General features: G+C 43.7%; 1 protein-coding gene across 1 annotated transcript in view; it reads left to right on the forward strand.

Annotated features, from left to right (window-relative positions):
- The first annotated feature begins 490 nt into the window (after positions 1 to 490).
- The window catches only part of SP3 (Sp3 transcription factor), a 34,380-nt gene continuing 20,153 nt past the window's right edge, over positions 491 to 14,717 (forward strand). The window contains exons 1-4 of the mRNA XM_048308604.1: positions 491 to 775; positions 1,110 to 1,234; positions 1,413 to 1,529; positions 11,253 to 12,618. Coding sequence (XP_048164561.1) covers positions 769 to 775; positions 1,110 to 1,234; positions 1,413 to 1,529; positions 11,253 to 12,618 — 1,615 coding nt within the window. The 5' untranslated portion in view covers positions 491 to 768. The remainder of the gene's footprint in view (positions 776 to 1,109; positions 1,235 to 1,412; positions 1,530 to 11,252; positions 12,619 to 14,717) is intronic.

The following is a 14,717-nucleotide window of genomic DNA, read 5'->3' on the forward strand; positions in this document are numbered from 1 at the left end:
AACGCGGCGGCGCTGTGTCGGCCGGGCGGTGCTCGGCCGCCGCCTCAGAGCCGCGGCTGTCGCCAGCCGTGAGTGACAACCCCGGCGGGGACACTTCGAAAGATCGCAGCCCTGGCCCGGCGCCCCCCGGGCACAAGAGCGGCGGGGGCGCGGGGAGGGGGGGGGGGCGGGGGGATAGCGCCACCGCCACGCAGCTGTGTCTATGCGCTGACCCCTGCGGGCGGGCGGGCTCGGCGCTGTCAGGGGAGCGCGGCGGCAGGGCCGCCTCCCGGGGCGGCGGGTCCCGGGCCGGCGCGGGCCGCGGGCTCCCGGCGGGTCCCGCTCATTGTTCCCCGCACCAGCCCTGGCAAACAGGAAGCCGCCCCGGCATGGGGCGCCCCCCCCGCCCCCGGCGGGTGACTGGCAGCCCGGGCGGCCCGTGCGAGCGGCGGCGGCGGCGCGGCGCAGCCAATGAGGGTGCGCGCGCGCGCGGGCGTGGGCGGGAGTTCCGGGCTGGCAGGCGGGCGGGCGGGCGGCGGTGTCGGCCGGGCCCCCTCTCCCGCGGCAAGCCCCACCTTTCGGCTTTCCCGCACCGTCAATCAAAATAGGAAAAAAAACCCGGAGTAGGCTCGGGCCGCCGCCGCCGCTTCAGCCCGCCGTGAGCACAATAAGCATGTCCCCGGCGGCAGCCGCCTAGCCCCAGCCAGCAGGGCCTGTGTGCGAGCCAGCCAGCCAGCCTGCCTGCCTCCCGCCCAGCCAGCCAGCCAGCCGGCCGCTCGCACTCACACCATGACCGGTACGTACGCACCGACCGAGCCGCCCCGGGGGCTCCCCGCTCCTGCTCCGGCCCTGCGCGTCCCCGCTCCGGCCCCGGAGCGTCCGTGTGCGAGCGAGGCGAGAGCGGCACTGAGAGCAGCAGCAGGAGGAGCAGGGGGAGGAGGGAGAAGAGGGGCAGGGGCAGCAGCACGGGGAGGAGGAGGAGGAGGAGGAGGAGGGCTCCGTGCGGGAGGGCGGGGGGAGCGCTGGGGTTAGGGGGGGGGAGAGGGAGGGAGGAAGGGAGGGAGGGAGAGGGAGGGGGGTGATCACTCCCGTCAGTGACTCTCCCCTCCCCCTCCCCGCTGTGCCCGCAGCTCCCGAGAAGCCCGTGAAACAAGAGGAAATGGCTGCCTTAGACGTGGACAGCAGCAGCCACAGCGAATATCTCCAGCACGGCAACGGCGCCGCCTCGGCCTCCGCCGGGGCGGCCGCCCCCCAGGTGAGCGCAGGCCCGGCCGGGCCCCTTCCCCCCCCCCCCCCCCCGGGTGACACGTTGTGAGCGGGTGCGGAGCCGGTGCCGCCGCCGCTTCCTGTGTGCGCGTCTGCGAGGAGCCCGGTCGCTGTCCCGCACTAACCGCCACCCCCCTTCTCTCCCTGAACCCGCCCATTGTGGGTAGGACGCGCAGCCGTCACCGCTCGCTCTGCTGGCGGCCACCTGCAGCAAGATCGGCCCGCCGTCGCCGGAGGAGGATGAGGCCGCCGCCGCCGCCGCTGCCTCTCACTCTGCCGGAGCGGTGAGTGCCCGCCCCGCCGCTCTCGCACGGCCTGCCGGGGGGAGAGACAGCACAGCCAGCCCGCCCGCCCGGGGGGAGGGACGGGACACACGGCACTGCCCGCCCGGGGGGAGGGACGATAGCAGGGCCGACCTGCCAGGAGAGGGGTCCCCGGGCTCCCCTGCCTCTCCAGGAGGAGCCGGGCTCCCGGGAGGAGGAGGGAGCCAAGCTCCCCCCTCCCCCGCCATTGGGAGCGGCGCCTTCATTTACTTTCAAAAACGGGGGGAGGCGGGAAGCCTCCCTCCCCCGACCCTGGCACCGGAACGGCTCGCTCGGCACCCGGCGAGGCTGGGAGGCATCTCACCTCCACCTGAGCGCGCCCCCGGTACCCTCGCCAGGCTGTCAGCCTGGAACCGCGCAGCCAGCCAGGAACACAAAATGAAGGCTGGCTGTGGGGAAGGATGTAGTGAAGTAAAATGGCTGTTTAGAAGCGAGCGCGGTGGTGGAAAGCTGCTTCCTGTATCGACGCTGTTTTTCTAGGGAGAGTTATCATGCGGTTCCTCGTAGCATTTTCTGTCCTTATCTCTCATGCGCCGTCGCCTCTGAAAGGAGCCTTGATGACCTTGGGACCTTGTGTGATGAGATGGATCTTGCAGACTAGAAACATATTCTTGCTGAAGCTAGTTTAACAATTCCCATAACAAAAGCCTAATGAAAACTCATACTCCTTAATTGGTCTAGCTAAATCTCGTGTTGACATATGCTCATAAAATTCAAAGAGATTATGCATTTCTAAATAAATCATACCTAAGAATATTGGTATATTAAAAGAGAGTTCCAAAATATCTTCTAAAATGACATGATGTAATTTTTTGGCCTTAGCCCTTGGAAAATTACACGTATTACCTCTAATTTTTTTTTTTTTACAAAAACATCTTTAAAATTAGCAAAAAAACCCCAAACCTTTTTCTTCTTTTAAAGCAAATCTTGTTTTTTAAACTTGCTGTACACAGCAACACCCTTGTGTGGTTTTAGGATTCTGTGAATAGGAAGAAAAACTGCAAAACGTATTGGTGGATGAAGTGGCTGTGGCAAGCTTTCAACAAATGTCAGTGTGTTAGTGATAGAAGTTTCTAAATGCATGCTAAACTTCAAAATACTTTTCATCTGTATGTTACAGCTTACTTTACATGAAGGGAAGCTAAAGCAAAATAGCTGTCTGAGGTCATACAGCAGGTTGTAGACTAATGACAGAGCTTGAAAATGTATTAAGATTCCGACCCCTTTCAAGCATCCTTTCTGCTAAACCTATTTATTTGCTCAAGCAGTATGTTTTTAAAAATCTTTCTAGATGTTGTAAAGTGCCCGATACCTCTAAGATTTGTTTCATAATACCGGATGCATACAGTGCTGAAAAATTTATTTATGAAAAATCAATGATGTTTAAATGATTGCTTGCTTTCCTATATCCACCTCTAAGGTTGTTCTCATTGTACAGCTGGAATTTTGCATCTTGGGGGTGGATTGATTGATTGGGATGAGCAGTAGGTCTGACAGGATACTAGAATGCTGGTGCAGGACAAATGGTTCCCAGCAGTTCAAAATGGGCAAAGCAGTTTTGCTGTGGTGCTTCTTTACTCCTGTTAAATTAATATGTTGTTGTATTTATGTATAAGAGGCTTTTCAGGAGAAAGCAAATGCAATTCAAGAGAAGCCAAAATCTTAGTTAAAACTAAATGACTATAAGCTCACTCACTACTTTCCATACATGCAGATAGGCCCTTCCTACATATCTTCTGTGAGTTAGGTTATAGCATTCTGGTAATTTTTACACTCCTACAACATAACTCTTGAATGATTCAGAATATTTTGGGTGGAAACTAAATATAAATTGAAGGAGATACCTAACAGTAGCTGAACTAGACACTGGAGTTAATTAAGATGACCTTAATAAAGAGAAGGGAGGGACTAAAGGCCCTGAAATACATTCCTTGTGAAAAACAGAAGAACAAAAGAGATTTGGTGCAATAAAGATTCTTTTTTTTTTCTGGTCCCTTGTGTTTATCTTATTGGAGGGTGGAAGAAGGAGGAAGAAGCTAAAAAGGCTTAAATTGTAGGTACCTCATAAGTCATATGGAAAATGAAGTCTATATGCATAGACTTAATAATTGTCTTCCTGCAGTTTGTGATGCTCCTCCCTTTCCCAGGAGTATAGATCAATCAGTTTGATACCTGTGCATGGGTGATGGTGCCTAATGTAGCAGTGGGAAAGCAGCTCTTTCCTGCTGTATTTATACCTGGACTACAGTTCTGCCACCTGAACATCTGATAGAACTCTCAATCCATACAAATGGGTAGTAGAAGTCAAACTAGATATTTCCTCTTAGAACCGGGTGAAGAGCCTGCATGTAAAGGGGTAGCGATGCTGTTGTTTCGGGGTTGTTTTGTTACTGTTTTACTGACATTTGCTTAGTAGAAACTGGCAGGGCTGGAGCCAGCATGCTGGGCTAGCATACTGCTGTCCTGGCTGAAATGGTATACTGCAGCTGCTCCCCAAGAGACCAGCAGCGTGATTTAAAAGCAACAGCAAAACTCCCATAGGAATGCAGGGAATATTGCGTGTCTGAGATTTGGGGAAGAGCTGGAGCAAATGTAACTGTGTTTGTAATGATCTAGTTGGTCCTGCTTTGAGCCCAGGGGTTGGACCAGGTGACCTTCAGAGGTCCTTTCTAGCTGAAATTATCTTATGATTCTGTATCAGTATCTGAGTCCAGGCCTACTGTTTGAATGGACATTGCTGTTAGGCCACTGAAAGAATTAGTGAGGAAGTAAAAAGACTAATGAAAATGGCAGCTGCTTGTAATAAAAAGCAAATGAAGAAGGCAATTGGCAGAACTAAACTCAACCCTCTTCTCCTTTCCACCCTGTCAATGACCTGGCAGGGTGTCTCTAGACCACAGGTTTTCAGCTTGGCCCCGGATTCTGGTTAGAACTGTATTTACTTTTGGATGAGAGCACTAGCAGGCATTACTGCTGATCTTGTCTTTGTGCACTGATGAAGATTGCAGTCTTTCAGCTTTGACACCATGATTTACGCTGCCTAATGATCAGCCAACACCAGTGTATTGCCTGATGGTGTTTGATATTAATGTAGATGGTCTTGAGCTTGTGGCTTGCTTACCTGAGAACCTTTTCCTTGGTTGCCATACTGCTGCATCCATGGTTGGTTCAAACACTTGCCATGGGAACTTTGCCTTGAATATTGCTGCCTGCTGGTTTGTGTGAGAGTCTTGCTGGGATGCTATGTGCTACTGCCTGACCTAGAATGGCAGCTCATGTTTTGGCCCCTCAGGATGTCTTTCTCTCTCTTGGGAGTTTAAAATCTGAGAAGTTTTAGTTTGGGTCTTGCTTTTTCACTGTTCATCTTTGACTAATAATTCTGCCTCAAACTTTCATATTTAGGATTCTTTTTCATTTAGTTATAAATACTCTAGTTTCATTCCAGTTTAAACATCTGCAAAGATTTTAACTTTAGGTGAAAACAAAGGTGAAAAAATTTTAATGTTAGGAGAAGCAAAGCAGAAGGTGGTAAAGATGTGCATAAGGGAGGAAACGAAAGAGCAAACAGATTTAGGTCAGGGCCTTGATGGTCAGCTGTACGGTTGTAGCATGATCAGATGATTGTTTAAGAAGCTACAAAGCTGAGATGATAACCAGTTGTTTATGTTCTCTTACTTCATTGTAATGCAAAGCTAAAGGCTGTCTTGGAACTCTGATGCTCCCAAGGGCCATTCTTATGGTTGTACTGGGTGGGACTGGATAGGTTAGGATACAGTGCAAGACTGATGGGGGGTTGCGTGGGCGGTCTGGAAGGCGGGTGAACTGGGAAGAGTGGCAGGCTGGCTGAGAAAGCTGTTGGCTCTGACAGCCGCCAGAGAATGGGAGCTGCCAGAGATGACTGCCCCAGTTGAGGTGTGTAGTTGCATCTTGTGTGATGTGGGCTGCACTGATTCGCTAGTCAAAAAAATAAAAAAAAGGAGAAAAAGGCTGGGAGGAATGATTTATTTGATTTATTTGTGTTGTTGCTTACCAACAAGATGTGGAAAACATTTGGACAGGTTAATAGTTAGCATATGTGGGGAAGATGAGTATCATTTCTCTGCTGTAGGCAAAGCATTTCTTTGTATCTTTTACAAGTAAAGGTTGGAGTGTTTTAAGACTACTTTGGCATATCTTTAGAATTGAGTATCAGTGCTTCACAGAACTTAATGAAAGTCTAGAATTCTAGTAGGTTTATGCCTCAAAAGATTAACCATCTGAGATGCACCTAGTTTAAACTCAGTTTATAAGGAAATAGGAATAGGAAGAGTGCTCACAGGATGGAGAAAGAGGAAGACATTTCAAATTTCATGTTTTCCACTAGGCAAAAGTATGCATGAATGCCACGTGTCAGAGTTATCCATACTACTTGGTATTCTGGCCTGTATGATCATTTTGAGGAAGCTCAAAATTGATCTGACATCCATTTCCACTTTTGTGGGTGATAAGGTAGCTTCCTGATGCTGTGTTTCTGGATGTGCACAGATGCACCAGAATGTGTTCTGCCGCTGTAGAAAAGTCTGCCTGGAATTGTCTTGCTTCTCTCTGTTCTATACTTTTGCAAAACAAGGAAGTTTCAGTAGAATGTGATGTCTAACAGTGTATTTGCCCTGCTGCTGTCCAGAAGCTCACCTTTTAAAATGTTCTTTGGTTTTTGTATTCCAGTTATGTCTTTCTAGTACTGGATCAGAACCAAGTGTAGAAGTTCTTTTAGAAGAAGGTGCTTTAGGGATGTTCTTTAAAAATTTTGTTTTATTTCTCTTTATAGTTTTGGGAAAATTAAGGAAATGTATAGTTTAAAACATATCCATATTTAAAAATAGGACAGACAAATATTAAACACTAGTAAGAAGTCTTAGATTTCATAGAAAGTTGAGGCTGGTAAGGATGTCTGGAGAACGTCTGGTCTACCCCTCCTTGCTCAAAGTGGTCAGCAAGAGCATGTTGTTCAAGGCTGTGTCCAGTGGGTTTGAATACCTCCAAGGATAGAGACTCCGCTATCCCTCTGGGCAGCATGTTCCAGTGTTTGATAACCCACATGGTATGAAAAAAAAAGGCTTTTTCTTACATTATGGGGGACAGAGTCAAAAGCCTAACTAACCTAGTGATAAATATATGCCTTGCATAACCCCATCTACCAAGCTAGTCTTCTCACCGTAGAGCATTGTGAGGTTAGTTTTTTCAGCATTATTTCCCCTTCCTAAGTCTAGGCTGACTACTTCTGAACACTAGCTTTTTTCCCCTCAAGGTTATTTGAAGGTTAAATGTTTCCGAACATTTGATTTGGGCAAAAGTATTTCTCTAAATTGAGTGGCTTCATTGGCAGAGGGCTCAAATATGCAACAGAACTAATCTGCCTTAAGAAACAGCTTTGTGTCAGCTGAACCACAGTGACTGATTTTGAACATGTTTTTAACCTATGGCAAATACAAGATAGAATGTATTAGCTCATACTTTAATGAACGAGTTGAAGCAAGTGCATTTTATCTTGTATTTGTAACGACCTAAGAATGCACAGATAGTTTACTGTAGCTTGGTAAACACATGGTGTTATTAAACCCATGCATTAGAACCCTAACTCTTTCATACAACAACAATTTGGATGGGGCAGTGTCCAGTCTTCTTCATTAGGTGTGTGATTTTTAAATGTTTAGGAGCTCGTGACTCATTATCTGTCCACCTCTGCTTGTTTGGCTGATGCTTTTGCTCCAGGACTAAATGAGGCAAAAGTAACTTTCTGAAAAGTGCAGTAAAAAGCAGTCCACCAGCACAGATAAATGTTTGGTAGACTTCAGTAATAAAATACTGATGGCTAATGACATGTGTCCATTTGACATGTTGAGATGCAGGTGTCTACAACAGATACCATTTCTTACAGGGGTGTTTGTCCTCTTCCCTATTTTACTTTGGTGAAGCTTATTTTAAGTTTTATAACTCAAGTCCTATCATTCAGTATGGTTTAGATCACTTCTGAAAGATATTTTATCTCCTGTCTTTCTCTTATCTCCTCCCACATTTGACTTAATGTTGCTTTAATTTTCTCTAAACGTATTGAACAAGACAATTACTAGATTTTTATTTATCATGGCTTGTGATTGTTCGGGGATGGGACTTTTGTCTCAGAGACATCTCTTTATTTTACCCACTGGAAATTATACAAGGCCTGTTAAAGAATCAAAAGACAGGCTGAACAGTGGCTGTTGCTTCTTCTCTTTGTTGGTGCTTGACCTTTCTTCAGGTGGACATGTAATTTGATTTTAATTCGTCCTATGCGTTGTGTTAGCTCCTCTCTTTGCTCTGTTCCCATCTCTTTTTCTTGTTTCCTCATGCTGCTTCCAGTGAATTCCCTGTTGCTTCCTGTTCTCTCCTCCTTGGCTGAGTAGTGCTGAACTTTTCTTAGATCCTTGTCCCTTCCTCTTGAAACAGAGCCTTTGGATTGAAACAGTCCAGCCTTCTCTTAAAGGAGCAGCTTCCAAATAACTGCTGCTTGAGTATCAGTTGATAAGGAAACTGTTACTTTGTCTCTACCCTATAAGTAATTTTCAGGGATGGCTGAGACAGCAAACAAATTGGTGTATTTTGAATGTAAAGCTCAGTAAGCGAATGGGCTGCAGATGTTGCTGCTCATGTGTCAGTGGCAGAAATTTTGAGTTACTACAAAAGTGCTTAACTGCCTGTGGATGTAGAGAAAGGTTATTATTCTTCAGTTAGTAGGAAGAGAAGTCCAAGAAATGTCTTGTCTCAACAGACTTTGAGAAAGAGCATAACAGTCAATCTTGTTATGAGAGGCCAATGACCATTTGAGTTTAGAGGTCATCCTCAAATAATCTTTACCATACGGGTTTTTTTCATGCTTTAATGCTAGTAATTTTGATAGCTGCCAGATAGCTTCTTGAAAGCCTCATCCTCTTTTTGCCCCTCCCTCCACATGATTCAGCCGGTGGTGTCTGATACAGCCAGCTGTAAGAGCAATATGAATAACAGGCATTTTATGTTGTATGTGTAGTATAGCTTCATATCCTTGTGCATGGCTGCCCTGAACTTCTCCATGGACTGACAAGTGCATCTACTAGAAGAGTGGCTCTATTGTGCTAAAGTCATTACAGAGCAGAATTGGAGGGAAGATTTCACTAGATCATGAAAACGTGAGATGTGTGCCTAACATGAAAATGCCAATATGGAAATCAACATATGTTTTGGGAGAAGAATAAAGTAGGTCATTTCCATATCACGAAGGAGACAGACTCCCTTTGAAGTATTTCTGTGGAGGATATTACATAGACATGTTACTGCATATTGGATCAGTCCAGTTTTAGCCTAAGCTTTCAACATTTGCTTGTACATAGTTTTCAATTAGTGAGAAATTATATCAGACTTGTAATGTTTTACATTACTTTTCCTTTCTGTTTTGTTCTAACAGCTACTATCAGCACATTGTAGTATACATTTATTTTATAATGACACACTTTAAGCATATAACAACCATATTTTTGCTTTAGGTATTTTCTGACCGATGTTTACCGATGAATTCTATGGGTGTTTTGATATTTTATGAAACCTTCAGTTAATAGGTATTTATATGCCTGTGAATTGAATAGTTATGAACTTTCTTAGCAGTGTTTCAGCAGCTGGTATCTATGTGTAAACAAGACTAAACACAAGTGTATAAAGCTAATGTGGTAGCAGAGAAAAATGGAATTTTTAGCCTTCTTTTAGGTAAGATATGTGATATGGAATATTATATTTTTTTTCTTCTAGTGTCATATGTTACAAGCTTGAAAGACTAAAAAATTTAAACATATTTTTAAAATGAAAGGTTGATCAGTACAAGAGGAAAAGAAAATAATAAAAGAGAATTATTATTCTCCTTTTTCTGTGTCTTTTCCTTGAAGCATTAAGGCCATAAAATTAGTTTTGTTCTGGTGATGCTAAATCTATTTACTGATATATTACCTGAAAAATTAAGAATCACACTTAAGAAGCACAGAATATTTTGAGCTGGAAGGATCAGAGTCCAACTGTTAAAGAGTCAATGGCCCATATCTTTGAGGGCTGAAGAAGGCTAGCATTCTTTTGTTTTTTGCACAGTAATTATTTTTACAGTTCTTGAGAAGAATTTAGAACCATGCTATGCATTTCCTTATTGAAAATGAAGCTTGATAAGCACAGTAAAACTTTTCTGTAATAAGTACACAGACTTAAATATCTTTCTTATACATGTAAACGTTGTAGTGTCATGGGCTATAGGAATAGGATAAGAATGTGAAACTAGAGAAGTCCCATCTAATGCTGTGGACTAAATTCACTCGGGTGCATACCTGCAGGATTCTTTCAGACTGGCTAGGTCTCAATGCTGTCTTAGGAAAGAATTAGATGTGTGCTGTATTTTGTGTGTCCTGGTTTTGTTCTAAGGAAGTCAGAATGCAGCATCAGAAAGAAGTTGCGGTATGTTCTGGTAACTTCCCTACCAGGAGTGATCACAGGATCTCTGTGGAAGGACAAACCAGAGCTTTTCTTTCTATGTCCTCTGAACTCTGCCAGAGAGACTAGATTTGTTTCACAGAGCTGAACTGATTGGAAGACAAGTTAGTTACTTATTGCTAATATTAAGGTAATCCATTGGTTTACTGTAGTATGGTAAAACAGATAAGGAGAAACTTTACTTCCTGTTTTTTAGATTAATGGTTATTTACAAGGTGGTTGACTATGCAAATCTGTGCCAAGTATTGCAGGATGTTAAATCTAGCTCTTAATACTCTATTCTGAAAAAGCTTGCTTTGGTAAAGAAAGGTAAGTGCAATTTACCTTTTCTTTACTGAAAAACAAACAAATGCATAATAGTTTCTTTAAGCATCTGGGGGTCTGCTCTGAAACATTGGCCTTTTCTATTGTTCCAACTTAATGAAGATTTTTTTTTTCCCTCCTAGCTGATGCATATGACTAATCCAAACATGATTTCAGTGTAAAAGTTCTTAGTCTAGAAGTCTTCTTCCCTAGCGAAACACTTAACTCCTACAAGCTTATAAATACTAGAGCTTTGTGTTTTGTATAACAAGCTGAGGCTGTCCTATCTTTCCAACTGTGTGACTACATCACCTCTTAACATTCCCTGTACTAAGAGTCACAACATGCTCACCTGTATCAAATATAACAGAGAGTTGAAAAGCAGTGGAGCTCCAGGAGATACAGGCAACGCTGGCTTCACCGTGATTCCTTCACTTCTGTGCAATAGGCTGGGTAAAGAGTGTTTCTGAGTCCCAGGGTAAGTTGGTGATGAGAGCTCCAGCAGCCCCTGCCAGCTCCCTCCTTCCCACAGCTAGGGGTTTGGATCACCCAGCAGCCCTGCCACCAGAGTAACCCTATTGCTGGTCACCTGACTTAGCCATGACATTAGAGCTACATTTGACATGTTCACAAGCAACGTGCAGCTCATGACCCAAAGGCTGGCTACCCTGACTTAGGCATTAGATCACTTATAAAGTCTGTATTTCATAGTTTTGATCCAATTGCTGGTGGTCATATGAGCTGTACTGCATGTTTTCCAGTAGTGTATCAATATCTAGTGTTTAATTGCATGACTGGTCTAACATATAGTCTGTATGACATTTGTTTTAATTTTGTGTTTTCTTTTTTCTTTTTATTCAGACAGGGGATTTGGCTTCTGTGCAATTAGCTGGAGCTCCAAACAGATGGGAGGTCTTGTCTGCAGCTCCTACCACTATAAAGGATGAAGCTGGTAACATAGTACAGATTCCAGGTGCTGCCACAGTAACTTCAAGTGCGCAGTATGTCCTTCCTATCCAGAGTTTGCAAAATCAACAAATCTTTTCTGTTGCACCAGGATCAGATTCATCGAATGGTACAGTGTCTAATGTACAATACCAAGTAATACCCCAGATCCAGACAGCGGATGGTCAGCAGGTTCAACTTGGCTTTGCAGCCTCTTCTGATAATAGCAGTATAAATCAAGAAACTGGTCAAATTCAGATCATTCCTGGCTCTAATCAAACCATCATTGCCTCTGGAACATCTTCAGCTAATATTCAGAATATCTTATCTGGTCAGTCTGGTCAAGTCCAGGTTCAGGGAGTTGCAATTGGTGGTTCATCTTACCCTGGCCAAGCACAAGTAGTTGCTAATGTCCCTCTTGGACTGCCGGGAAATATTACTTTTGTACCCATCAATAGTGTTGATCTAGATTCTCTGGGACTTGGCAGTGGTTCTCAAACCATGACAGCAGGCATTAATGCAGATGGGCACTTGATAAATACTGGACAGGCCATGGATAGTTCAGATACTTCTGAAAGGACTGGTGAGCAAGTTTCTCCTGAAATTACAGAAACTGCCACTGATAATGACTTATTTGTGCCAACGTCATCTTCATCACAATTGCCCGTTACCATAGACAGTTCAAGTATATTGGAACAAAATGCAAATGACTTGACCACAACTACTGGTCAAGTTCATGGTTCCGATCTTCAGGGAAATTACATCCAGACGTCAGTCTCTGATGACACACAGGCTCAGAATATTCAGGTCTCCACAGCACAGCCAATTGTACAACACATACAGCTACAGGAGTCGCAGCAGCCAACCAGTCAAGCCCAGATTGTACAAGGTATTGCGCAACAGACAATCCATGGTGTTCAAGCAAGTCAAAGTATATCTCAACAGGCTCTTCAAAATCTTCAACTGCAGCTGAATCCTGGAACTTTCCTAATTCAGGCACAAACAGTGACGCCTTCTGGGCAGATAACCTGGCAGACATTTCAAGTGCAAGGAGTTCAGAACTTGCAGAACTTGCAAATTCAGAATGCACCTGGTCAACAAATAACTCTGACCCCTGTGCAGACTCTCACTCTCGGTCAAGTTGCAGCAGGTGGTGCGTTGACATCAACTCCAGTTAGTCTAAGCACTGCTCAATTGCCAAATCTACAGACAGTTACAGTAAACTCTATAGATTCTGCTGGTATTCAGCTGCATCAAGGAGAAAATGCTGGCAGTCCTGCAGGTATTTACTTTACTCTTTTTGCAGAAAATTTTTATTACTGCATGTTGTTGGTTTAAACGGTGATAATGAGAACATCATCTTGCTATTGAAGCCGACAAAACACACTGGGTTAAACACAGTGATGATAGATTTTATTTGCAACTGCTGTTCCATTAGAAACTGTAATGGTAGAACATAGTCCTACCTCACTCCTTTTAGGATAAGCTCATGTAACTCCCAGGTGGTTGTATTTGTTAACAGCACTTCAGTGTTTGTGCTTATAAGTCTTACCATGGAGAAGATCGGTATACTAAATTGAAAAGGGGGAAATCTGGCTATCAGCTGCCGCTCTTGTAAGGCATCAGTATCATTAACATACCCATTCTTCCTAGTCCTGAATAGGTGAAGTTTCTATGGAAAATCCAAATACTTCTATTTATGCAGGTTTTTTTTCCCCTGAAAATTTTCAGAGCCCCTGAGGTGCTCTATCCCCCTGCTCTTTTGTTAAATTAATTTCCTACTGGCTTACTATCAGTATTACTATGATGTAGGAAACTCATGTAAGCAGCAGTGAAACAAGCATGTAAATATCAAAATGGAGGCTGTGCTTAAGAATGTGTGAATTTTCAGTACTGCTTACTTGCATTATGCTTTAAAGTAGACTCATTAATCTCAGTGTTTTATCTCGGTGGAGAAGAAATATTATCTTCTTAAAATGGGTGTTTCTTATGTGAGAAAAAGCAAACATGCCTGCTTATTTTTTGTAAATTTGATACAGTGCATTCCAAATTCCAATGCATAACTACCTAAAAAAAAGAATAAGAGATGATTGTGGTTCAGGAGATTTTGATATACCAGGAGCCATTTAAACACATTACTGGGTTGTGCCCAGGCTAATCATGAGGGGCGGAGTGAGCAGTAGAGGTCATTTGGGAGGGAACTGTTGCACAAAGTAGCTTGGGAATCACTGTTTCACTGTCATCATGAGATCCAGCCCTCTGGTTCATCAAGATACTGAAGCATAAATATTTAAGTAAAACATACATGGTTTGTATTATATGTTTGTATTGTCTATTTAAGCTTGTGAGATGAATGCAATGTTAAGTGAAACATGCCTAGAAGACCTGCTGAGTTTTGTTTCAAATGGCTAGTTATTATAATACCTATATAGTTACTTCTGTATTCTATGTCAAGAAGCCTGCTTTCCCATTTGGAATCTAAAATTTGAATTGAAAATAATATGCTGGGATGTTTTTTAGTTCATTTTGTTTTGGAATTGACTTCTGTATTGTGCACTTACCACCAAGTAAAGTTATTGAGCTCTAGATAAGCCTGCTCTTCATTGGCTTGTAGGCAACAGCACCAAACAGATGTGCACTGCTCACAGCATTTGCTCTGCTGGCTGATCTTGGTTCTTAAATTTTTATGCTTACAGTGACCACAGAAAATCTTGGTTTATCTCCATCACACCTTGTTACCTATGAGAGTATAGACATCAGTAACCAAAACCATGTATTCTGCATGTTAATGCAGCTAAACTCAGATTTCAGAATCTAAGTCTTGGAAAAAGGACCCTTTACTAATTATTATTAGCCCTTTGGCTGATAAAAGGAGGATTATTTCTGAGATTTATATTTGGTGTAGGATCATGTAGCTAATGTTATTGCTTGTGGAGTAATGTAGCAGAAACTTGGGAAGAAAGAAAGGAAAAGGAGAAAGGAAGAAAAAAAAAAACCAGCTAGGCACATGAGAAAGAAGTTGAGTCTGGTCTGTGCTTTGTATCATTTTGTCTATTGATCATTCTCAAGAATGTTTCAATGGTGGTTTATAATAAGATGCAAGGGAGTTCCATCAAGCATTCTTTAACTGTATTCTCCTATAAGGAATTCCACATGGGGAGGCAAGAGACTTAAACAGGATATATGAAATGTGATTAAATAGGCAGAAGTACTAGATGAGTAGCAGAAACTATTGCCTGAAGTGCATAGCTATAAACACCTGGTTGTATTAAAGATAAGATGGAGATTTACAGTGACATTTTTCCTACTTGTCTAGGAATAATAAATGGATTGGAAGGTATTAAAACTGCCATTCCTTAAATTTGGGGAGAATGTAATTGG

This window comes from Corvus hawaiiensis, chromosome 7 (assembly GCF_020740725.1).
Source record: "Corvus hawaiiensis isolate bCorHaw1 chromosome 7, bCorHaw1.pri.cur, whole genome shotgun sequence".
Taxonomy (NCBI): Eukaryota; Metazoa; Chordata; class Aves; order Passeriformes; family Corvidae; genus Corvus; species Corvus hawaiiensis.